This window comes from Otolemur garnettii, unplaced genomic scaffold (genome assembly GCF_000181295.1).
Source record: "Otolemur garnettii isolate 467f Iridium unplaced genomic scaffold, OtoGar3 scaffold00001, whole genome shotgun sequence".
Lineage (NCBI taxonomy): Eukaryota > Metazoa > Chordata > Mammalia > Primates > Galagidae > Otolemur > Otolemur garnettii.
Genome location: NW_003852396.1, coordinates 18,444,602 through 18,470,662, shown reverse-complemented (window position 1 = coordinate 18,470,662; position 26,061 = coordinate 18,444,602). Strand labels below are relative to the sequence as shown.

The 26,061-nt window shown below is 36.6% G+C and overlaps 1 protein-coding gene across 3 annotated transcripts in view; it reads right to left on the bottom strand.

Annotated features, from left to right (window-relative positions):
• The window catches only part of DLG2 (discs large MAGUK scaffold protein 2), a 2,018,366-nt gene that overhangs the window by 784,550 nt on the left and 1,207,755 nt on the right, over positions 1–26,061 (bottom strand). Inside the window, exon 1 of one of the 3 annotated variants that reach the window (XM_003780855.3) lies at positions 6,212–6,520. The exons of the other annotated variants lie outside the window; for them this stretch is intronic. Within the exon in view, the coding sequence (XP_003780903.1) occupies positions 6,212–6,520 (309 nt within the window). Of the gene's footprint in view, positions 1–6,211; positions 6,521–26,061 lie in introns of those variants that run through there. 3 annotated transcript variants of the gene reach the window in all.

Sequence of the window (26,061 nt, the reverse complement as noted above, 5' to 3'; positions counted from 1 at the left end):
GGAACAACACGTAAGGACCTCCCCACTTTTCTAAAATGCTTTCTACTGGCTTTCCTCTTTTCTTCCTTGGGGTCCACTGGTATGAATGGCACACTTAATAATTTTCTGTCAAATAATAGAACTTCATGAAGATGAGCATAGAAGGGGGAAGAGAGAAAAGGTAACTTGGAGCAGTAAATAGAAAATTCAATTCTGGATTCAAGGACATGGACCAATCAATTCTGCCACAAATTTAATGACCTTAAGGGAGTCTCTTAACTTTTCTAGGCTATAGTTTCTCCTTTGCAGAATGTACTAGATGACCACTAATTTCCTATACAGTTCTGCAATAATTATAAAGTGTACAGATACTTTTAGGAAATCAAAAGAATGGACCAAATTAGAGTAGAGAATGGAGGGCAATTAGGCCAGGTATGGCTACGTTTGAATAGATCAAAGAAAGTCAGAAAAAGGAAGAGGATAAAAAATGCAGATGGTGGTATCTGAGAAAGGTATTTGTTTTTTGGCATGATAGATGCATAGATAGATAGACACTCTGTATGAAATTCGCAAACACTCAGCAGTGCCAAATGGTACTTTGGACTAAAGATAGACACGGTCTCCATGTGGTTTTATTTTGTACTGGTGCTAAATCTACAATACATGATTCCCAATTCCTTACCACCAGTGTTGCAAAACTGAATCCAACTATTAAGTAACTCAGATTACGAACTCTTTCTAAAAGCAAGCATCTTACTCTGGTGTTCATGCTGTGGGAATCAATGTCAACTGCTTCAGATCAGCACAGCTCTTAACCAGGATAAAACAGAAAACAGATCTTCAAGGGCTCAACTCACCTAAGAGTTCCTGGGACCAGAAAATAAAGTAAAATGAGTAAATCCAGGACTCTGCAAAGGCCTGGCAATACTCCCAACCATGTAAAGCATCTCAATCCCTTAAGGAACTTCTCATTAAATTAGAGAATGATAGAGGTCTTGGGGGAGGTGTTCACTTCCCAGCGTAACTCAGATAGGCCTTTTCGTAAGATATGGTGGAAAGAATAAGGAAGTTATATACAACTGCATTTGAAATGAACTCTGCCCTTATCAGGTGTGTGATCATAAGTACATAGATTCTCTTAGCCTCATTGCCACATCTGTAAAATGGGAATATCAATATCACCCCATTAGTGTTACTGAGAAAATTCAAAGAAATGAATGATGGAAACCCACTAGCATGTCTCACACTTTGTGAGCATTGTGAGTACTCCGTAAATATTTAGTCACTTTCCTCATTACTTCTCCTTGCCCTGCCCTAGAGACAATGCTCTGATGTCAGCACCAAGCACCACTGGTGCCAGGAGTGTCGACCAAGTGGCTTAATGCCTGCCACAGGAATGCTTAGAAATTTAATTCCTCCTGTGATATCACTTGTTTTCTTCTAATTCCCTTACCTGGGGGCTACTGTTATTTGCCAGAGTCTAAAAAGTCTTATTCTTCCCTGGCAAGGGACTATCTTTCTAGAAAGAATAAGTCAAAACAGGTACAGAGTTAAAACCAAGTGATGAGACGTTTCTGGCTAGGCATACACTGAGCCTGAGACTTCAGCCTAGAGCAATCCTACTTCTTGGACTAAAAAGTCCTCTGCACTCAAATTGCGGCACCCTGCTCCTTCTGGAGTTGCTGCAAAGAGACTGTTAGGGGAGATTTACAGGTCTTGGAGAAACTCTTCAAATGCAGTTGTTCGTGCAGGATTTTGCTGGGAATATCTTTCAACATCCCCTTACCTTTGAATACAAACTATGGGAATGTTACTTCATCAATGCAATTATATGTTACATGATTTTTTTTTTTTTTTTAGTTTGCACAATTGTTAATTGCTGACAGTCTTGAAGGACGTAATGTCACCCTAGCATCAGTATCATGTGGTTGCATGCCAAAACTTTCTGGACAGTTGCCTGGCCTAACCTTTATCATTATGAAGAAAATGTCAAAAAACTCATAAGCAAACTAGAAAATTCTTATGAACGAGCACAATACCAATAATTAATTTGATGCATAGTAAGTTCTTCAGTGCTAGAGAATATATTTGGATGCTATTAATATTAAGAAGTACCATTTTCTGCATAAGTGTGTTCTAAGGGCCATGTGAGGGTCTTTATATAGAATATTTTCAGTTCTTATTGCATTTACCTGTAATGTGATTTTATTATTCCAAGTTTTACAGAGGAGAAAAATAAGGCTTAGAGAGGTTAAGCAAATAAGTTCACATAGAAGATAGTAAATTCAAATTTAGGATTGTCTGGCTCTAATGTATAAATCTTTTCCAAAGTGCTTCCCATAATTAATGGTTGTCAGTTGACAGAGTCACAGAATATTAATACTGGAAGAGATATGGGGTTACCTTATAAACAGAGAAAGTGAGGCCCAAGAAGGTTTCATTGGCCATGAAGTCTAACGCACAGAGAATGGCTCAGCAAGCACGACTGAGACACAGTGGAGTCCCTAGCAAGGCGCACCTCCTCTCCAAGTTCTTCTCTTAATGAACCTGCCCTCCAGGGCCTAATGTTCTGGGCAGATGAACTGTGTACAGTTCCAAACAGGTACCAGGGTGTTCCATATTCATTATTTCTGCTCAAAATATCTGTCCACTTCATACACACATAAAAAGTTTTTGTAAGATTCAATCCAATTCAGTCCAAGAATCTTCACCTCTCTGAGAGCCCTCACTGATTCATCTCTCTTTGCTTCTCAGCCAACCACTAATAATGAATTTGAAAAAAGGTTAATACCAGCCAATATTTATTGTGGACTTATTAGTCATTCATTTATTCTGCAAATACTTATTTAGCCTCTCCTAAATGAAAGACTGTTCTAAACCCATTAATCATTCCTCGCCACAACCCTATGAGGTAGGTATTATTTGATCCCCGTTTTTACAAAACAGAAAATCTTAAAAAGCTTAAAGGGATGTATTTCTTAACATCCAAACTGTGATTTACAATGACATAATTCTGTGTATATCATGATATATTTGCTCAATGTTATAGGCTGTTGTAGGCTGTAAGCTCCATAATGTTGGGGATGATAATCTATTTTGTTGACTATTATATCCACATGGCCAAACAGAGGTGGACATACTAGGAAGTCCGTATATGATACTTGAATAAGCAACTGAAGAATCAGTGAATGAAGAACGTATGTACAGAACTATGGTCTCCCAGTCTCTACCATCCTATGGTGATTCCCTGGATGAGTCTACAACAATGGGCATGTTTCTTCCTCAGGTTGACACTAATATTCTAAGATGTACATTCTAGAACTCACTTCTGGATGCAACAATTTTCCATTTTGTTATGTATAACTATGGTTATATTAATTCTACATATCCAAATGGAGTACAAACTTATTTAAGAATGGACAGAAGCTGTGTTTCAGACCTTCTGAGGAATAACATAATGACAGAGTCCTGTTATCCTGTTAGTACACAGTATCTCGAATAATGGGACTTTGCCAAAGAGTCTTGGGAAGAACTCAAGTCATGACCATGGCCCTCGATTATAGCAGCCAGAAATCACACTGCTGTTTTCCACATAAGACAGCAAATGTCTCTAAGGGCAAGATCCCAGCTTCTAGAAGCTAACTGGTCCTCAGGCATGGTCTGCACTTCCCATGCGGGTCCCTAGGCTATGCTATTCTAAGACATGTACCTTCTTCTCTCTGCTTTATTAAGGATTCTAATATTTAGTATAAATAGCCTGCAACCTTACTTAGTCTTACAACATTTCATTGGCTATATCCAGTTAATTTAAGGGTTAAAAATTACTATCACAACATTCTCAAAATAGACTTAGCTTCAATGGACACATGCATACACATAGAGACACACACACCATTGTTTTTGTGAGAGTATGAATAGGCATATAGTATTTACACATATGTGTATAACTAAACATATAAATATATATAAATGCTGTAAATGTATATACCAATACAGATACATCAGGACTTTTGAGTACCTACTAGAAGCAAAGGAAATGTAATACTTTATATAAAAAAAATACTTCTTATGAAGAGAGTGAAGCTTTATTTGGAGGAACAGGCTAGTGTTTTCTAGGTGAGAAATTATAAATGATATAGAACTTTACTGGTACATGTATACACATATATGGATGTGTATATATGTACACATATATAGAATACATGTATGAAAGAGATATTTGAACACACATATTAAAAGCTACACACATACACATATATAGTATAAATATTAAAATTATCCAAAATAATGTACTTGAAAGGATGTAGGCATAGGGTGAAGAGATTGCTCAGTCTAGCACAGCAGGTTCACAGGACTGAGATGGTAAAATGTGGAAAGGTCAGGAGAGAGGAGAGTTACAGCATTGTAAACCTCAAGTTCTGGCATTCCAGCTTCATTATCTGGGGATCATTATTATCCCCAGCCAATAATAAAGTACAAGTGAATGAGAGGAAAAATGTATAGAAATATATACACAAAAGAGCAAGGAAAGATTGGCGGCTACCTCGATTTATTGCCTCCAAGGTGTCATAGGTCTCTGTCAGTACGGAAAGCTTTAAACAGCTGTCAGTTTGGGCAAAAAGGAGGCTGACTTTGTTAAAAACCAAAGAAGTGAAAAGTTTCCCTCAGTTGATGAGAAGTGTCCAAAGATGTCTAGCATATGGTTATTTTAACATAACCTTAAAGATTTGGGTGTGGGAAATTATCATTACAGAATGAAAGGTGTATTATATCTTGAATAAAAAGAATTGTTAACAATAGAGCCAGTTTGCTTTCTCTACTCTGGGCAACCACAAATAAGCTATGTGCTATTTACTGAGTTTGTCTGCCTAGTCTACGTGAGCCTTGAGCATTAATGTAATCAATACATGGATATAAGTCAAAGACATTTTAAACAAATGTATTTGTTAAAGAGTATACAGACTCTTCACAGCTGTCAAGATTGTTCATTCAGTTTGATATTCATGTTAACTGTTGAAAAAACTGCATTCCTAAATGTCAGGCTCCATTTAAAGCTGAATCAGTTTAATTCTAAAAGGATAATATATTCCTGAATTAAGTCAAGATGCTCTCGGCAAAGCTTATAATTTCATGTCAATGCACTGACAGGCATATATATGGTCACACATATGTAACTATATTATTAAGAGCTAGTGATATATGACATTCTTGGAGGCACTTTTTAAAAACTATTAAAATTAAAATGCTCTCTGCACTTCTAATCATAACATTTTATTTATGACCAATAGCTACTTCTCAATTATGCCAAAATCATAGTGAAATCAAGAATTTTTTTTCTGCAAACACAGTTTCTCTTTTCAATGCATATTTAAGAATAGTCATTGTTCTGTATTGATGACAATGATGATGGGTGCATTTTATTTATATTTTACAGCATTTGCAGAAAGTCATGTTTTCTTCTTTGGATAGAGACAGCAAAAAATGAGCCAATTTCATTTCTGACAAAATGCTGGTAGTTTGGGGGCTGGAATAAGTGAGGAATCAGAGAATCTGCACATCCACTTTAGAAATGCTTTATAGGAAATAGAGAGCTATAATTTTTAATATAAAGAATCTTATTGCTTCTCTATGAATAAATTAAATGTTTTACTATTTTAGTCTAGGTGTCATCACGTTCTCTCTTCTCCCCATTATTCCTTTTGTTAGTAAAATTATTTAGTATTAACAAGTTTTTCTGTCCATTAATGAAAAAAGTATACAGTATTATAAGAGTAAAATTAGAATAGCATACTCTACTATTTATTTTCCATAGATGAAAAAATATATGTTCTTTAACTGTTAAAGAGATGGAAAGATTAAAATTCATTGTATCCCTATTCCTAATAACAATGAAAAATAGATTACACCAAATACAAAAATTAAAATGATTTGAAGTAAAAGTGCTGCTTAGATTCTGTTACAGAATAGTGAACTCTGAGGAATAGGGAAGTTGAACTTGGTGAAAAGTCACTAAAAAACTGAGCACAGGATCCTCAGACTTTCACAAACCCCCCAGAGGTGTGAGCCCACAAATATGGGTGAAAATGACAGGTTTTCCTGGCCTACCACTTCCCAAACAGGAGTAACCAGTCAGCAGAGAGGACTCGGTAAAGTTTCCAAACGGTTCCAACCTGACACAACTTACTGTTACTTTCTTCCAACATTCAAGGGAAAGTCATAGGAAAAGGCTCACCTGTGCTGGGCTGAACCAGCCATGCGGGCAGGCACAAGGCTCCCCACAAGGCCCTTTGCCCTTGGTGCTGGTCTTGTGGGGGCTTTTCCGCACACTGTCCCATAAGGTGACCAGCTTGGTCCTGTTTGAAGCTGAGCCCCCAGGTCCTGAGGAGGGCATGGTCTGAGAACTGTACCCGAGCCCCTGAGGGTTCCTCTGCCAGCCGCAGGCGCAGTGGGCATCCCTGATCAGGGTGGGCGCGCTCCGGCCGGCATCCATCCCCTCGGACCCCCGGCTGCAGCTGTGTTGCTTGGTGAGGTATGCATTCATACTGCACGGATGCCTACCCTTGCCTTGGTCAGCTCTGCACAGAGTGTCTCCTCCCTCACACCCCTTTCTTCCAGGCAGTTGTAAAAGTCTTGTTCCCCGTGGATCCCTCAGGATCTTTGACAGCTGCTATAAGCAGCGCATCGTGGGAGCAGTGGGAGCAGCGAGAGCAGCTCCGCACAGCACTATCTGCGGGCTGGTAGCTCTTTGTCAATAGATGACTCAACTCACAGAGCAACTTGACAGTATCCCTGCTCTAGGCAGAAGCAATCAATGCTCCACACAGCTGGGCTACAAGACTGTACACTGTGTTACAAACCCTTTTTGGATGGAGCCCCACAGTAAAGAATACTCTTTGCAATTTGGCATTCTGGCTTTTCCCTTGCCGTGCTGATCCCCACACAAAATACAAACCTCAGGAAAAAGAACTTCGTGCAGACTAGCAGGACACTTCTTCCCAGAAAGGAAGCATCTAGGCTGAAACACTACAGCATGTGCAATTTAAAATGAGGAGAAAGTTAGCCTGTAAAGGAATTTTCAGGAATCACTTATCTAGAGAGATATTTGCCAAGGCACAGAGTAAATCAAGAGGTAACTATATGAAAGCATCAGTACGAATTCTAAAGAGCATCAATTCATTTTGAAAAAAATCACTGAGGTCACAGCATTATACTAAAATCCTTTAAAATTTGAAAGTTTATTTTAAATCACATTATGTAGTATAACTCAAACAATATTCTTTTTGTTAATGTCAATGTTAATCCATTCTCGATCAAAATAAAACAATTTTCAACATTCAAAACTGATGGGTTGGCTTATTTTTTAACAGAATTTTTCCATACCTCAAATTATCCTGAGGATTTCCTCTCAGATATTTTGCCACAACAAATACATTCACCACAGAAAAGCCTGTATTTTAAAGTCAAAGATGTGTCCAATTCTGCCATACAGTATTTTGATTTCTAAAAACAGAATTTACAAATTCTTTCACTGAAAAAAACCCAAATCTATCCAATTTAAAGTAATTGCCTTCCAAAGAGAACATGATTGTTTTAAAATTTTAGTATGCATGCTGAATCCATACATAGTATTTTCAGTAATGGAGAGGCTAATTACCCTTACACTTAGAATTTTTATTCTGAGAAATTATATTCTGTCTGAAACTTTCCAGATTTATTGTCAAGATGTATACCCTCATCACACATTCCTGAGGAAATAATTTTGGTTTGATTGTGAAGCAAGTTGGGGTATCAAATAAAGATCAAATGAATATAATATAATCCCATGATATAAGTATTTTATTGCAGACAATTAGATATTATCAGGTACCTTCTCTCAGTGACCTGACCAGGTACCGAGTCAGTACAGACCTCATTTTTGCCTTAGTGTGCAAGATGCTTATTGCAAGGACCAAGATTATAACCAGTATTACATTTGAACACTAGGACTCCCTGGATAAATCGTTGTTAGACTTAAAAATCCTGAAAGAAAGGAGAAGGCTCTTCTTTTTCCACCATATACAAAATGGTCCTTTTCCAAATTCCATCCAAGAGAGGCTGATATTAGTGCTATCTCTGTCACAAAAGGCATTCAAATACCTGCGTTAGCTAATAACGACTCATGTAACTAAGTTTAAAGGGTCGGCCCTGGTCTATGTTATTGGCCATTTCCCTGTAAGTGGGCCCTCCTAGAATACTTTTCAATACTAGGTGGGGGGGAGGGGGAATAAATACATACATTTTGGAGGGTGGGAGAGGTAGATGAATGGATTGTTGGATAGATGTATAAATGGAAGGAAAAAGTAGAGAACGAATATCTTGATTAACCATATTTTGATAATAATATCTAATTCAGCAGCATTCCAGAAACATAAACTATTACTTTAAGGTTAACTTCCGGTCTGGTTTTGGATTGGGTCTTGTTATGGAAATTTGTCAAAGAAATATGAAGACTTGAATTTCTGGGTAAAATGAAAATTAATGTTTTTTAATCCTGAAAGAGAATCAAGGAATCTCAATCAATACCTAAAGACAATAATATTGAGAAAAACAGATCCCCATATTGTACTTAGTGGGGAAAAAAAGGCAGGAAATTCTCTCTCTCTTTCCTCTTCCATCTCTTTTTATTCTAGATCAAATAATTATGCCTGACAGAACTTTTGGCTCAAATAAACCCTAGAGAACTTCAGACAAGTCTGGTGCCACCATGATGCATGGCTCTACCGTAGGACTTGATGTGGTCTGGCAATGGCATCACTCCCAACGAGCACGTCAGGAAGGGATGTGTTTGGCTCTCTGCAATCTCATGTGACTATGATACTTCTCTAGTCTTTCAGGCAAATATCATTGCTTCAAGGCCCATTGGCATCTTCTGGGGACCCATGTCCTGTTCTCCCCTATTTACCTCTCAACTGTAAGAATCAATCTGCACAGACGGAATTCAGTGTGCATCCATCACACTTTTGTGATGGTCTGTACAGTCTGCAGCAAGACATAGAACATTTTCTGGCTGGGCTCCATTCAAGATTTTATAAATCTTCACAGGGACCTTAATCTGATATGAATATGTTATTTGGAATGAGCTATTTCATCTCATCGCAAAGGCCATGAGATTTCTGTTTTAATAACCTCAGAATGTCACTTCCTTGTAGGTAAATAAGTATCATATATTACATAGTTAATGTTATTTCCCCCCAAAGATCTTTAAGACCATAGAAAATGTTCATTAAACTTACTCTAAGACTATGTTGAATTTTGTTTTTCACTTTAGTCCATCTAAAGTACTTTCAGACTCCTGATTTCCCCTCTTCCACAAAAAGATTTTTCTTCTCAAATGTGACATTTAGCTTTTAAGTCTGAGGATAGACCACTTAAACAGATAAATACATACAACTAGCCCTCTGTACTATGAGACAGACTCGCTAATTAATGATAATCCAATTTGATCAAATGTAATTGGACGATTGTAATGACTATGAGATGACATGAAATTCTGGCCAAACAAAAATTAGCGATGCACAAGTACACATCCTACTTATCACTGTGATTTAACACGGCCAGATGGTGCACAGGGCAATGCCTAGATGAGATCTATCTTATTGAACTTTCTTTGACCTGATGCTGATTCCATAGAACAACCATTGCTTTTAAAGCAAGGGTTTAAAATTAATATTCTGGCTTGATTCGTTTAATAAAAATTAAAAAGATGAATAACTAAATAATTCCACTGCACTAAAACACTTAGAGAAATCTTTTTCAGATAAAATGTCCTGCAGGCACTCTGCATATGGGAAATGAAAATATTAATTACAAAAGAAGAGCTAAGTGCTTGCTGAAGGATGACTGTTAGCAGAGGCCCTTTAGCAGCCACAAGTAATATGTCAAATAATCATAAAATGCTATGATGTATTCGAAGTAATTTCTCCTGATTTGAAAAGTACGTACACTCTATTCTCGTGGCTGCAAAAACTAGAAATTTTATAAATGCCAACAAATCAATATTTTTCTACATCTAATCATCTTTAGCCTAAATAATTTCTAGATCCAATGACACTTATTTTTCAAAAAGGGAGACTCAAGAATATTTAAAGTATTTTGGGCTCTAAAATTATTTCCAAAACACTTAAACCAATGTATTCATAAAATTTATTTAATAAAAACAAGTAGAAATTTTGTGGAAAGTTACACACTTAATTGACGCAGAGATTTAACCTGGACAGACTATTTCACAGAAAGTAGAAAAAAAGTTTTGGACTGTCCCAAATTCTCACTAATAACTTAGATTTGGGTTGATGTTGAAGGGGAGAAGGTTAATCTGAATTAACGATAAGCTAAATTATACAGTAATTTTCTGGAACTCTACATTATATTCTGATGCACTTAGTAAAACTATTACAGAAATCAGAATTCCAACTATGTGACATTTTTTAGAGTTTTGAAAGGAATACTAGTAAAAAGGTAATAATCATTTATAATTTGCATTTATTTGCAAGTGAATCTACGTGATAAAGTACATTGCTATGAGAAATTTGTTCCTATCCTTCGAGATTAAACTAATGTCATTTCTTCTGTAAGCTTTCCAGATCCCTTGGCATATTAAGCCATGCTATACACCATTTGTATACTTGTCTGTGTAAATATCGTTCACATTTGTCTATTTCTCGGAATCACCTTGACAACCATCCTAGTCTAAGCTAGTCTGGTTTTTCTGTACAACTGGTAGAACAGCTTCCTAACTGGTGTGTAGCACACTCTGTTGCCTGTATTCCTTCTTACTCAGCAGCCAGAGTGATTCCTAAAATGCAATTGTGATTAGATACTACTCTGTTTGATCTCTCTCAATGAAGTGGCATCTTATAGGGAACTGTGTTCCCACAGATGATACAATCTGGAAAGTAGCTTACATGGTTCTTAATCAGCCCTGTGGGATCTAGCCTGGGCTCCTGTCTTGTTTGTGCCTCACAACCCTGCTCTGTCCCCTCAACCTCACGGGCCTTGAATACCTGCACTCAGGCCTGTCTTGTGCCCTTCAGGCATGCTCCTTTCCTACTTCACACTTTCACATATTTTACTCTTCCTTGCCCCTCTGTAAGGTACATCAAGAGGCAACCTCTGAAAGGCTACCCTCAATAAACATACAGCATAATCTGAAAAGAAAAGTCAATTTAGAACATGAGGCAGCTTCAAAACAAATCTTGCAGAGTTCACTTCCACCCAGATTGCTACCCCTAAGCCTCCTCTGTTCAGTCCTCTCTGCTCTGCAGAGTTCAACTCCAGTGTCACTTCTCTGAGAAAGCATTGCCTGAATACTGGCTCTCCTTCCCAAATAGACTATGCCATTCTCCCATGAAGCACTCATTTAGCACTTATGCTTCTCTATCACACTTACAATAACTGTATGTACAACAGACTTTTTTTTTTTTTTGAGACAGAGCCTCAAGCTGTCCCCCTGGATAGAGTGCTGTGGCATCAAAGCTCACAGCAAGCTCCAACTCTTGGGCTCAAGTGAGTCTCCTGCCTCAGCCTCCCAAGTAGCTGGGACCATAGGTGCCCACCACAATGCCCAGCTATTTTTTGGTTGCAGCCATCACTGTTGATTGGTGGGCCCAGGCTGGATTCGAACCCGCCACCTTAGGTGTATGTGGCTGGCGCCTTAGCCAGTTGAGCCACAGGCGCCGAGCCTGTACAACAGAAATTATGCTATTACTTACATTGTGCCCTTCTCCCCAGACAGAATATGGGTAATCTCTAGTAGGGCAAAAGGAGGGCTTTTCTTTTTGTAACTGCATCCTCTGAACTCACCATAAAGTGTTTAATATTTACTAAAATAAATTACACTAGAAAAAAAGACAAAAGTGTCTTTTAGTTATCATACCAATAACTACAAACTGGTCTGAGTTCTACCACTCAGCAGACAGTGAATAAATAAGCACTTTGATTTCAAAAAGAGAACAGCAATATGTTCTTAAGGTCATCACTTTAGTGGAACGTTTAGTGTGGCTGAGTAACATAAGTGTATTAACTCATTTGAGGGAAGAAATTTGCTAGTGATCTTAGCACTGAAACTGAAACAGCTTCTGTTTATTTTAGCAAGATACAAAGTTATAATAGATTCACTTCCTGACAGCTATGCTTTTCTAGCAAGATTTTTCAAGCGTTCTCTTTTTATAGCTAAATAATGCAAAAAGGGGCCTGGTTCCCCAAGTCAAGAGCCAGTTAATGGTGACACATGGAGAGAATCCCAAACTAACCATAAAAGTCATATTCTTATTAAAATGATATAATCCAAAGTATTGCAGGATATTAAAGGTGGTGTATCAGAGATTGCTAAGTGTATAGTAAAGTGTAAGCACAAGGTTATATAGTAAGATGCCTTGCATGATTAACTTTGAATAACAAACCATTTTATCCGCCCCCCTGTCCTTGGCAACCGCCATTCTTATTTCTGTTTCTGAGTTTGACTGGGTTTAGATATTTCTTATAAACAGAATCATAAAATAGCTGTCCCTTTGTAACTGACTCCACTTAGGGTAATATCCTCAGGATTCATCCATGTTGTATCATATGATAGGATGTCCTTCTGTTTATGGTTGAATAATACTGCATTGTACGTATATACAGCATTTTGTTTATGGACATTTAGGTCATTTCTACCTCTTGGCTATTGTGAATAATGCTTAATATACATGGAAATACAAATAAATCTTCTGGATAGTAATTTCAATTCTTTTGAATACTCATAAGTGGGATTGTTGAATCCCATGAAAGCTCTATTTTTAATTTTTTAAGGAAGCTCCATACTGTTTTCCATTGCGCCTACATGATTTGACACTAGCAGAACACAGGGTTCCAATTTCTCCACATTCTCAACACTTGTTATTTTCATACCTTATTGTGATATTAATTTGCATTTCTCAGATGATGAACATCTTTTCAATGTATCTGTTGGCCATCTGTACGTCTTCTTTGGAGAATGTCTACTCAGATCGTTTATTCAGGGTATTTATTTTTGCCTACTGAGTTGTAGGAGTACCTCACATATTTTAAGGTACTCCTCAAAGCCCTTATCAGAGACATAGTTTGCAAATATTTTCTTCCATTCTGTAGGTTGCTTTTCTCACTGGGTTTATTATTTCTTTTGTTAGGCAGAAGTTTTTTTGGTTGATATATTCTCATTTATCTATTTTTGATTTTGTTATCTATGCTTTGGTGTCACATACAAGAAATCATTGCCAAAACCATTGTTATTAATAAAAAGTTTTCCGCCTATGTTTTTGTCTAATGGTTTTACAGTCTTAGGTATTACTTTCAAATCTTTTATTCATTTTGAGTTGATCTTTGGACTTTTATCTTACACCATACACAATTTTATTCTTTTACATATGCATGTCTCACTTTCCCAATATAATTATTATCTTTATATTATCATTTTCTCATGTGTAGTCTTGGCACCCTTGTTGAAGATCATTTTTACTTTATACATGTGAGCTTCTTTCTGGCCTCTCTATTTCATTTCTTTACTTTATATGGCAATCTTCATGCTAGTGCCATATAGTTTTGGTTACTATAGCTTTGTAATATATTAATATATTTTAACATCCTGAGGTATCTGGCTTCCTCTTTGCTCCTCTTTCTCTCTCTCTCCCCCCCCCTTTTTTTTTGTTTGTTATTTGGTCTTTTATGCTTCCATATGAATTTGGGATTGTTATTTCTACTTCCATAAAAAAGTCCTTGAGATTTTGATAGGTGTTACATTGAATGTGTAGGTTACCTTAAGTAGTATGGGTATTTTAACATTACTAAGTTGTTCAACCCATAGACATGGCATATCTTTATATTTATTTTTGTCTTTAAATTCCTTCGGCAGTGTTTTGTGTAGGAGACTGAGCACTGGGCTTGTAGGAGCAGTCACCAGTTCATGAAGGAGGTGCTGGGAGCAAGACAATCTCCTAGCCAGTATGGAGATGTTTTACAGCCTGGAGACAAGCCTCAAGCAACTGAGTGCTCCAAAGTGACAAGATTGATCGCTTGTTAGCAAGCAGGTGTTATACTTTGAACATTCATGGTGCAGCAGGGTGGGAGTTGAGCCCCTGGGGAAAGAGCATGTAGTGACCATTAAGCAAGTGATCCTTGTACGTGGGCCCCCCCACACCTGTTGTATAATGTTTCAATAAAAGGCCCAGCAGAGGTTAATCGGGATTTCCCTGCACCTATGAGGAGTCCACCTCTTGCAAGCATTGTACTTCTAATCCGTGTTCCGGCTGTTTCCTTCACATGGTGACAGGGTGCCATAGCAGCTCCAACAGTTTTGTAGTTTTCCATGTATAATTTTTTGCCTCCTTGGTTAAGTTTATTACTCAACATTTTATGCTTTTGGATGCTATTTTAAATGGAGTTGTTTTCTTAATTTTCTTTCAGATGGTTCACTGTTAGTGTACAAAGACACCTGACTTTGGTATTTTGTAATTTTTTTTTATTTTTAAATGAAGCCCTAACAGGTTTTATTGTAAAATATTTAGGGTTTTCTACATAGAAGAATATGATGCCTGTGAACAGAGATAATTTCACTTCTTTCTACACATTCTGTATGTCTTTTATTTTTTTGCCTAATTGTTCTGGCTAATACCTCCAATACTATGTGGAATCAAAGGGGTAAGAGTAGAAATCCTTGTTTTTGTTCTTGATCTTAGAGGGAAAGCTTTCAGTTTTTCATTATTGAGTTAATGTTAGTTTTAGCCTTTTCATATATGGTCTTTATAATGTGAGATATTTTTCTTCTATTGCTAGTTGATTGAATGTTTTTATCATGAAAATGTGTCAATTTTGTCTAATGCTTTTTCTGCATTTTAAGATAGTCATTTAATTTTTATACTTCCTTCCCTTAATATGATTTATCACATTGATGAATTTCATATCTTAAACCATGCTTACATCCCAGTTATAAATCCCACCTGGTCATGGTTTGTGATCTTTTCACTGTGCTGTTGAATTTGGCTTGCTAGTAATTTGTTGAGGAATTTTGCATCTGTATTCATCAGTGATGTTGGCATGTCATTTTCTTTTCTTGTGTCCTTTTTTAGTTTTGTTCCCTCCTGTTAACCTTTTTGGAAGAATTTGAGAAGGACTGGAATTGATTATCCTTAAAATGTTTGGTAGAATTCACTAGTGAAGCCATCTTTTTCTGAGCTTTTGTTCGTGGGGAGGAGTTTGATCATGGATTTAATATCCTTAATATTTATAGGCTTGTCTAAAATTTTTATTTCTTAATTATTCAATCTTTGTAGGTTGTCTATTTCTAGGTATTTATCCATTTTATTTATGTTATCTGACTTGTTGTATAAGTATTCCAACTACTCTCTTATAATCCTTTTCATTTCTATATAATCACTAACGTTACCTCTTTCATTTTTTAAATTTTAGTTATTTGAGTCTTCTGTATTTTTTCTCAGTTAATTTAGTTAAGATGGTTTTCAAAAAACCAACTCCTAGTTTCACTGAATTTTTTCCATTGTTTTTCTATTCTTTATTTCTTCTCTAACCTAAATTACTTCCTCCTGCTAACTTTGTGCTTAGTTTCTTCTACTTTTTTAAATTCTTTGAAATGTAAAGTTAGGTTGTTTTGAAATGTAAATGTTTATCAATAGAAACCTTCATAGTACTGTTTTTTTTTTTTTTTTTTTGCTGCATCCAGTAAATTTTGGTGTTTGTGTTATTACTATTTTTATCTCAAAATATTCCTTTTGTTTTCTTCTGTGGCTTGTTGGTTATTAAGAGTGAATTATTTAATTTTCACATTTGTGAATTTTCCAGTTTTCCTCCTGGAAAATATTTTAAGTGTGCTTGAGAATAATGTGTAGTATGCTGCTGTTGAGTGGCATGTTTTGTGTATGTTTGGTAGGTCCATTTGGTGTAGTGTCAATCAGGTTTTCTGTTTCTTTATTGATCTGTGTGGATTCTGTGTGGGCAGTCTATCCAGTATTAAAAGTGGTATATTAAAATATCCTGCTATTATTGTGTTGTTCTCTATTCCTCCTTTTAGTTCTATTAATGATTGTTTTATATATTTGGGTGCACTGATGTTAGGTGCACATACATTTAAAATTTTTATATTTTCCTGGTGAATTGACCTTTTCTTTACTATATAATATACTTTGTCTCTTTCAAAAGTTTTTACTTAAAATCTATTTTGTCTGATATAGTATGGCCATCACCATTTTATTTTTGATTACCATTTTCATGGAATATCTTTTTCCATCCTTTCACTTTCAGCTCGTGTGTGTTTTTAAATCTAAAGTGTGTTTATAGACAATATTCACATATAGTTGACTCTTATTTTTTTAAATTCATTCAGCTTTTCCATATTTTCTGAACCATTTACATTTAAAGCAATCATTGACAGAAAGGACTTGCTATTGCCATTTTGTTAATGGTTTTCTGTCTGGTAGTTATTATTGACTCTCTTTTCTCACTTGCTCTCTCCCTCTGTGTTTTATGGATTTCTTGCAGTGATATTTTTGATTCCTGTCTCATGTTCTTTTTTCCATCTTCCATAGTTCTTTTGGGGGGTTACCATGAGGGTTACATAAAATATTTTGTAGATATATAGTTATAACAATATATTTTAAGCAATAACAACTTACTTAAATTGCAGAAAATACTCTACATTTTTATTCCCCCCTCATATATAACTTAGGTTTTTTATTTCACAAATTAAATCTTTTTATATTATGTCTACATTAACCTTTTTGGTTAAAATTAGTTTTATACTTTTGTCTTTTAGCTTGTTCTTTAGTTCTTAACAGAGAAGCTATGATACTAAACATTGAGTTTTGTGGGTGAGACACCAATATGCTTTTACACAATTCTTCACCAACTTAAAAAATTAATGAAACCACTCAAATTGTGTTGGAATTTGGAATTCTAAATCTTTGGAATTTAATATGTCTAATATCTTGGCTGTATTATTTTCATGTGCTTATATTCCTGACTTTTCCCATGCTAGATGCCCTATTAAATCTTTCCTGGTTACCAGAAGCAGATGTTGTAGCATGGGACATTGGAAAGGGCACAGGCATTTCCTATTCCCTGTGCTAAGATTTTTGAGGGAGGAAATGCACAGATAATAACTGCAGTCACAACTGAAAAAAACAAAGGGAAGAAGTGAGGAGGAAGGAAGGGAGGAAAGAGAAAAGAAGAAAAAGAGGAAGGAAAAGTGGAAGAGAAGGAGGCAGAAGGAGGAAGGCAATAGTCACAAACTAAAGTAGGAAATCTTTTAAAATGGTGATTAAAGCACATAATTGGTTCAAACGCACAGAATGAAAATGAAGCAAATATAAATAGACATTTCTCTGACTGTGAAATAGTCTTTACATACCACTCAGCTCCTTTTGAAGCAGAGTACCAGGTTTTTGGAGCTGTCACACTCAGAATTTGAGATGCAAACATAAAATGGAATCATTTTTAAATTTTAGTTTGCATTCTGAAGAATGACTTGTAATACATATTTTCTAAATTTGTCAAATGGTCACAAAACCTTCTAGTTTAAAAATAAGCCAGATTCTGATTTGTCTGAGGTAATTCATCTGTGGATTGGCCTAAAAGCAAAGATAGAAATGACAGGCCCTCTTTTAGCTAAATGATCTCGTCTCCCTAGAGACTTGACATTTCAGTAAAATTTTACCTAATTGGCTTTGCTGTAGCCAGTACATTTCAACTTCCTATTTAATTAAGCATCTCCTCCTCTGTGATTTCCTACTATTTTGCTTTGTATTCATTCATTTTATTCAATAAATATTTATTGGCTGCCTATGCTGTACCAGGAAGTATGCTATGAAGTACTGAACTGTAGACAGTGTAGAATTCCACCAGGGAAGAAAGATATTAAATAAATAAGTGAGCTGAGTGATGAACTAGACATGTACAAGGACAATGTGCAAGATCTTTCCTGCTATTGAACTTGTGCCATCAAGGGGAGTTCCATAATTGCATGTGGGCATGTTTATCTTTCCTACTAGATTATAAGCTACTAAAGAGAAAAGACCATCCCTTATTTGTAAAATTACACCTTCTTTTCCACTGTTCCCCAATATCATTATTGTTGCTCAGTAAATTTTTATTGAATTGACCTAGAAAATATTGGGCTTGCGTTTAGGAAACAAGCTCTAGTTACAACTGTGCTACTAAGTAGCTGTCTCATTTTGGACAAATCACTATAAATTGCTAAGTTTTGATGACCACATTTGTAAAATTAGAAAGTGAATTGGAGTCTATGAGGTCACATTGGATGATTGCTAAAAGATAGGTATAGCTGATGAGTGGTGCCCTGTCAATACCTTTATGTTTAAAAATAATGTTTCCCAATTATTAGAGATAAGGGTTTTAACATGTTATTAACATACTGGCTTATTATTATTTTAACATACAGCAAGATGGTTAGAGAGTATGGCTTGGAGAATTTTTTTGCTTATTTACTCAATTTTACATTCTTTCTAGAACTAGATAGGAAATATAATATTGTGGTAAAAAGAATGGCCTCTGAAGTCAGACTGTTAACTTTTATTGCATCTCCACGGCTTATTCAAAAGCGGGGACAGGTGCTTTGTACCATTCCCTAAGAGCTTCTCATTGTACACATTGAAGCTCTGAGAATGTTTTCATTGCTGCACAAATACTTGAAGTCTGATGGAATTTTCTTCTCTGATACGTTTTTTCTATATTTTTCTATAATTGATAATATTATATCAATTAGCCTTGTATAATATTTATGTACTTCTTTTCTCTCAATCATAATAGACAGGGAGGGCATGAGCTGTTGAGTCAGACTTCTGGGTTCATATTCCAACATTAACCAATATTAGCTGAGCAAGTCATTAAACTTTTCTGTGCCTCAATTTTCATTTATAAAACAAGCTTGTGAATAGTTCTACCTTATAGGATTGGTGTGGCAATAATATGAGTTAAGGTCTGCAAAGTTCTTAGTGCAGTAGCAGGCACATAGTAACTCTCAATAATCCCTTTTTCTCTCTCATATCATCATCATCATTCCTCTCACTCCTTCAATTATAAGTTCCAAAGCCTGACATTTAAAAATTCTACAGCAGAGCTGGGTACAGTGGCTCACACCTGCAATCCTAGCATTCTGGAAGGCTGAGGTGGGTGGATTGCTTGAACTCAGGAGTTCAAGACCAGCTTGAACAAAAAGTGAGACCCCGTCTCTATTAAAAATAGAAAAACAACAACAACAAAAACTACAACAAACCAAGTGTGGTGACACACACCTACAGTCTCAGCTACTCATGAGGCTAAGGCAAGATGATTACTTGGGCTCAAGAGTTTGAGGTTGCTGTGTGCTATAATGATACCCTCTCACTCTATCACCCTCTACCCAGGGTGAGACTCTGCCCCCAGAAACAAAGAAATTACTGAAACTCAATAATGGTCAATTGATTTCAACTGAATGGCAAGATTCCATACTGGTCATAAATTTGTTTTCCCAGCTCATATTTTTGGCAAGACATTATTTCTCTGGGTTAGGTGCTAAAGCATATCACAAGAGACCACCACTCATATATCTACCATTTATTGAATACCTACAATGTGTCCTAAGCATGTGTATTTATTTTGATCCTAGTAACCCTATATGATAATTACTGAGATGACAATTTAAAATATAGAAATAGGCTTATGAAGTTCTATAATTTCCCCCACGGCTTTAGTAAGGAATGGAACCAGAAATGAAATTGACATCCATGCAACACTGGAGCCATGCATGAAAACTTGTGCAAAACAACATCTTAATTTTGTATAAAACTTTTGTTTTTGAAAATATTGTTACACACTTGATTTATTTTAATCTTCACAATAGCTCCATAGGCAGACCAGGGGAAAAATTGAAGTTCATTACCATGAAATAACATATCTGAAGTCAGACAGCTTGGTAACTCATATCACTGAAAAGAGAATTCATAGCTCAGCAATCCCCCCACCAAATCTTTCCACTATTCCATCCTGTTTTCCTACACAGTGTATGCCCTTTCTAGATAGGAACATCTGACTTCATGTTACTCTCTCTGAGTAAATAAAAGATGAGGTACATTTAGTGAACTTAAACCTGAAGTTTTTAAGTTTGATGTCCACATAAAATTTGCATTTGCCTTCTCTGTTCTTAGTTATGGGTCCTAAGGCAAGCATTAATCAGGATTTTGAAAGTTATAATGAAAATGTTTTTTTAAACTTCAAAGGCTTAAATGAAAAGAAAGTTTTACCTTAATTATATTTTCTCATACAAGTCCAGGAGCATCTGCAGTTTCTTGCATCTGCAGGATTTATGAAAGTTTGAATTTATGGCTCGGTGCCCATACCTCAGTGAGTAGAGTGCCTCCCACATACGATGAGGTTGGCGGGTTCAAGCCTGGCCCTGGCCTGCTAAACAACAATAATAAATGCAACCAAAAAATAGCCAGGTATTGTGGCAGGCACCTGTTGTCCCAGCTACTCAGGAGGCTGAGGCAAGAGAATCGCTTAAGCCCAAGAGTTTAAAGTTGCTGTGAGCTATAATGCCAGGGCACTCTACTGAGGGGGACATAGTGAAACTCTGTCTCAGAAAAAGAAAAAACAAAAAAACAAAACAGAAAGTTTGAATTTATGTAAGCCCAGTGCTTCTGGCTGAGAAATGTAGTCACAGCTTTAACACATAGCAGCTTTAATCATAGCAGCTTCAGCTACCATTTATTGATCATCGACTATCAATAAGTCAAAAACTTAGAGAATTAGAGCTAATTTTTGTAAGAGTCTTGAAAGGCGAGTGTTATTATTTCCATTTCCAGATAAGGAAATTGAGATTCAGAGAAATTAAGAAATTGCTTAAGGTCATGCACAGTCAGCTGTTAAATAGCAAAGCTGTGATTCAAACCCAGATCAGTCTGATTCCAAACCGTGATGCTTCCCACTGCACTATATCTTTTAGAAAAAAAATAAAAAGTAAAAAAAATGAGTCTTCTAATTTCCTTCGGCTGACATAAGTTACTTTAAATGCTAATCTCTGTGTCAAACTGTGGAGGTTTTGAGAAAACTCAAAGCCTGATTACATAAAACCCATGTTGGTGAAAAGTCCAAGTAGATTGAGTCATCAGCTACTTCAGGGTGAAGCTTTTCAATACCTGACAGTGAGTGTTCGTTCAGGCCTGCTGTGTTAAATGAAATGTGGTATTGTACACTCAAGTGCCAAAGCACCCACTGCGAGGCCTTTCAAAGAAATTGTCTTTCTTCTAGATCTCACTCATAAGCCAACAAATCAGACATGAAGTGAAAATTACCTGTGGGTTGAGTCCTACAAAATTGGTGGTGGGCCCAACACACTCCAGTTGGAGCCCAGGCACTGGCGCTGAAAATATACTTGGAAAGATTCACCTGGTACAAATTTTATTAACACACAATTGACAATAAAGTATTTCCTTTTCAGCAAAGGTCATTTATTTCATACTTGGAATATGTTATTTTGGTGTAATTTGTGCAGTAAGGTTTATGTGTCACTTTATATGCAATTTCCTAAATAACCATCGCTAGTAAATGTTCAAAGCCAATTATTTGATATTTTTCCTTTCTTTAAAATTTCCCATTGAAGATGACAACACGGCTTACACTTCTTTAAGCTGATAATGTGTAGGAAGTACAGGGCGCAGTGGGGGGAACCTACTGCCTGTTTGCATCCAGTCTAAGTCTACCAGGTGGCAGCACATTAGAAACTGCACCTCATACCACGGCGAAGAAATTAACAGTCAACATAGAAAAGACTGGGATAATGCTCGGATCCTTCCTCACTGGTGGTTACTGCCCCATGGAACCAAGCCCCCTTTAGGCTGCAGAAAGCACCCATACCACTCAAGGCAAAAAAAACAACCTACCTCACTTGAAGTGAAAAAGAAAATAAGGAACAATGAAACAAATCCCTTTGGTGGGAGCCTCCAGTAGTAAGTCTCCATTATAAAGCACAGTGCAGACGCTTGATGAGACCCAGTAAAACTCAGGTGAGTGGCTGAGTTATTTTGCACACTTGAATGTCATTTACGGCTACCATGTTTTCTACTTTTGAGACCACAAGCCTTTTGAGATCAAGGGTTTATCTTGGCTATTCACATGCAAAGTCCTTCTTCATTTACAAATAATTCTGTAAGGATAAGTGGAAAGGACTAATATTCCTCTGATGGTTGGTCTGGTTCAAGCAAACATCTTTTGAAAATCACACAGTGTTTCTGATAATGAAATCGCACTGGTAAACATCTGCATTCCAAATGCTTCCCCAAATAGTGAAAACACAATTGCTTTTGCCTTAAACTAGGCTCTGACTACAGTCTGTACTCTTATGATCTAGGGCCCTGTCAACAGCCACTGGGTTTGGTCCGTGATGGACTTGGCATTCAGTCCACAGTTCCTTTTTGTGACATTGCTGATCTCTGCTGTATCCTTCTACTAGAACAGAAAAGATCTGGCCCCTTTTCAAAAGTAATCTAAAACAATCACTTCTAGTTACCAATAACTTAGGTAATTGCCACGTACATTTACTTTCTTCTTAAAACCAAGCTCCTTAATTGTACATGAAGAAACTTACACATGAGCAGCATTCACAATAAACTAGCTTTATGTCTGAACAAAAGGTAAAATCCATAATGTTTAGTTTTGCATTTCAGCTCTCTTACAGTCTGTTCGGTGAGTCCAGAGTGTTTGGATCTCTTTTAATCCTCATAATATCACACATACAGGCAATTAACTTATTCTAAGGGTAAGAGATACTAGACCAATCATTTAAGGCTTACAAATGCCTCACAATATTATTGTCACACACACACAGTGACAATTTTTAAAAGAAGGAAAAGGTTCAGAAAAATGGAGCTGAATTGTGTGTGTGTGCATGTGTTAGGGTAGCAGGCAAGAGAAAGGATATCTGATCCCAAACTATAGGAACTACCTATAGATGAAACCCTGCCACACACCCTGCAGGTTGGCTGTACCCCTAAAATACCCAAATATTTAACAGTTTCTCAGAGCAACAAACTCCAAGACTTTCACTAAATCAATATTTGAAATGGGAATTATTCTCACATAATTTCTTCCTTTTTAATCTGCCAATCTTAAAATTCCCTTGACATCACAAGGAGAGAGGATAGTTTTGTTGTCAAAATGCTGAAGTATTTGGTTTTTATAAATTCATATTTTTCCCAGATTCAAACCTGTGTCTTCTGAGGTCTGACCTATGTTTAGTGATATGTAAGTTTGGAGGTCTGAGGGGACACTCTTGTGCTTTTTGTTAATTCCTTCACATCACTTACCTGCTGTTCTTCCCTGCTAGCAGATACAGAGGTGTTTATTTACTAGGGACACTTGTTGACATTTTCCCCTCTCGAAGATCGCAAAAACTATTGAAATTTCTACAATCTATTTGTCCAAAAAGCTAATAACTAAATATAGGAAACAATTTGGGATGAATGATTTTATTCCTTTATTCAACAAATGTTAAATACCTACTCTAATCCAGTGCTTTGCCTGATGTTCAGATTATACCATTATATCAGATCAATATTGTCCTGGGCCTCATGTTGATTTCAAACTAATGGGGGATATCTTTTTTTTTTTTTTGAGACAGAGCCTCAAGCTGTCCCCCTGGGTAGAGTGCCGTGGCATTACAGCTCACAGCAACCTCCAACTCCTGGGCTCAAGCGAGTCTCCTGCCTCTGCCTCCCAAGTAGCTGGGACCACAGGCGCCCGCCACAACGCCCGGCTATTTTTTTTTTTTTGGTTGCAGCCGTCATTGTTGTTTTTGGCGGGTCCGGGCTGGGGATTCGAACCCGCCACCTTAGGTGTACGTGGCTGGCGCCTTAGCCGGTTGAGCTATAGGCACTGAGCCGGGATATCTTGAATAAACAACCACAGAGACAATAATGACAATTTTGATAGACCACTAAGGGAGATTTAGAGGCTATGAGAATGTAAGGCCAGCTTCCCTGAGAAAGTAACATTTCAACCAAGAAAGCTGATGTATACATGTTTAAAAGTAAAATCTGTTCCACCCAAGATAAACTTGGCAAATAAGACTGTGTTAAATTAATTTACAACCTGAAATGTATACATTTCCACAGGAAAAATGCATTCCAAAATGCAAATAGCTAAAATTTGAAGCCCCCAAATGTAGATTTTCTTATTTTTTAAAACTGATGTCAGCTAGAATAAAGTTGAATCATTATATTTCAAGTAAAGTTCTTTACTATAAAAAAAAAAGGAATAAAGAAAAAAAGAGAGAAAAGAAGAAATAAAGGAAGGAAAAAGGTAGACAACCATTTTAACATGGATTCAAAAATAATACAGAGCAGTTTAGACCATTGCTGCCACAGGTAGCTAGGTAACAGAGTAATCTTAAAAACAAAACAGAACTCTCTGATTTTGACAACAAGGACATACCCCAGAAATACTGTTAGTTCGCTAAACATATCCTTAGTTTGACTATTGAGTAATTAATTCAACATTTCCCAAAATAATGATCGAGAGATGTTAAAAAAAGGTGGTAAAGTATCTGGCTAAACGCTGCCACAATTGAAGGACGGCTGTCACAGCCTCTTGATGAAGAACTATTCGACTTTCCAGCTTCATTGTTCTCTGTCCCCAACCTTCTGTTGTGAGTCCAGTTTCTTTTGTATTGATTCGGTTCTGTTCCTCCACCATTCTTAACCCACCTGTCTCAATATTATGCCACAAAAGCATGCCTACCCAGAGAGTGACTGCTGTTTCATAAGGTTTGCTCTCTTGCTTCTTATTCACAGTTTGGTCTCACTTAGAGATTCCTTTTACCGAGACCACTGTGCCCTACGCTGGTCATGTGGATCAACTTCCTTTCCTGGCTTTCCATTTGTGACCCATTTTATGAGCTTAAGCTCATGAGCTTCCGCCCTGGGTGCCTTCATGTCTAGTATGGAGGCACGAGTCAGCATTCCTCACAGATGGTCAGTGTGGCTCTCCAGAAGTCCAAGGAAACAGCTAGACTTTCCTTCCTGAAGCAGTCTGTGTCTATGCTGTTCTGGGTTGAAGAGATTTAGAACAAGGCTGACTGAGGCAACAATAAAGGAGGAAAAGGTGAGCTTTATGAATTTGCTGAGTGAAAGTGTAACTGAATATCTACAAATTGAATATTTGTTCTCTTATCTTCATTAACATTGCTCAATTTCCAAACTTCAATTCAGAAGAAGCATCTCTCTCTCCTCCCCTTTCTCTCCCCCATCATACATGCCTCAAAATTATGCATGTATGAAATTGTGGAGTCAATTTGTGAAATTTTTTCTATAATTAACATGATTGAGTCTGACATTTTTTATCAGGATAATTTTCTTTCACTTTTAATGTTGTGATATGTGCACATTCTGTGTGAACATGGGCAAGTTTGTTCAACTCTACAAGCTTTGGTTTTTGTGTATAAAATTGGGCTACTAGTAGTATCTACCCTATAGATATGTTGTGAGCTAATACGTGTGAGATACCTAGCCTACTTCTCAACACAGACAATGAAAAGGATCCAAACCCAAGGGGTCTCAGCCCAGAGCACAGCTTATGCCCTAGCTTGCTATAATGAACACTCAACAAAAGTTGGCTCTCATTACTACTATCATTGTAATTATCACATTCACTATAGAAGAATTTGGAAATTCAGATGAGCAAAGAGAAAAATTACTCATGGTCCCATTCTTAGAGGTAACAATTTTTAATAGTTTGGCACTGTCTTTCCAACCTTTTGTATATATAAAAATATATATATGCAAAAAGTATCATATTATGCTTACTGATATAAATTTGATTTCTTATTTGATTATTATGATTTATTACATCAATATCCTTCTCACTAGAATTTATAGACAAAGAAGAAAATTTGGTCTATATCTGTATATAATTTGGTACCTCTGATCAGGTCTCCAGTCTCTGCTAGTGGTCTTAAACACCCATATTCCTTGTCTCTTTTTAGCTTTGCTTATAGTTGCTGAGGTTTAAGGGCAAGTTCCCCAGTTCACT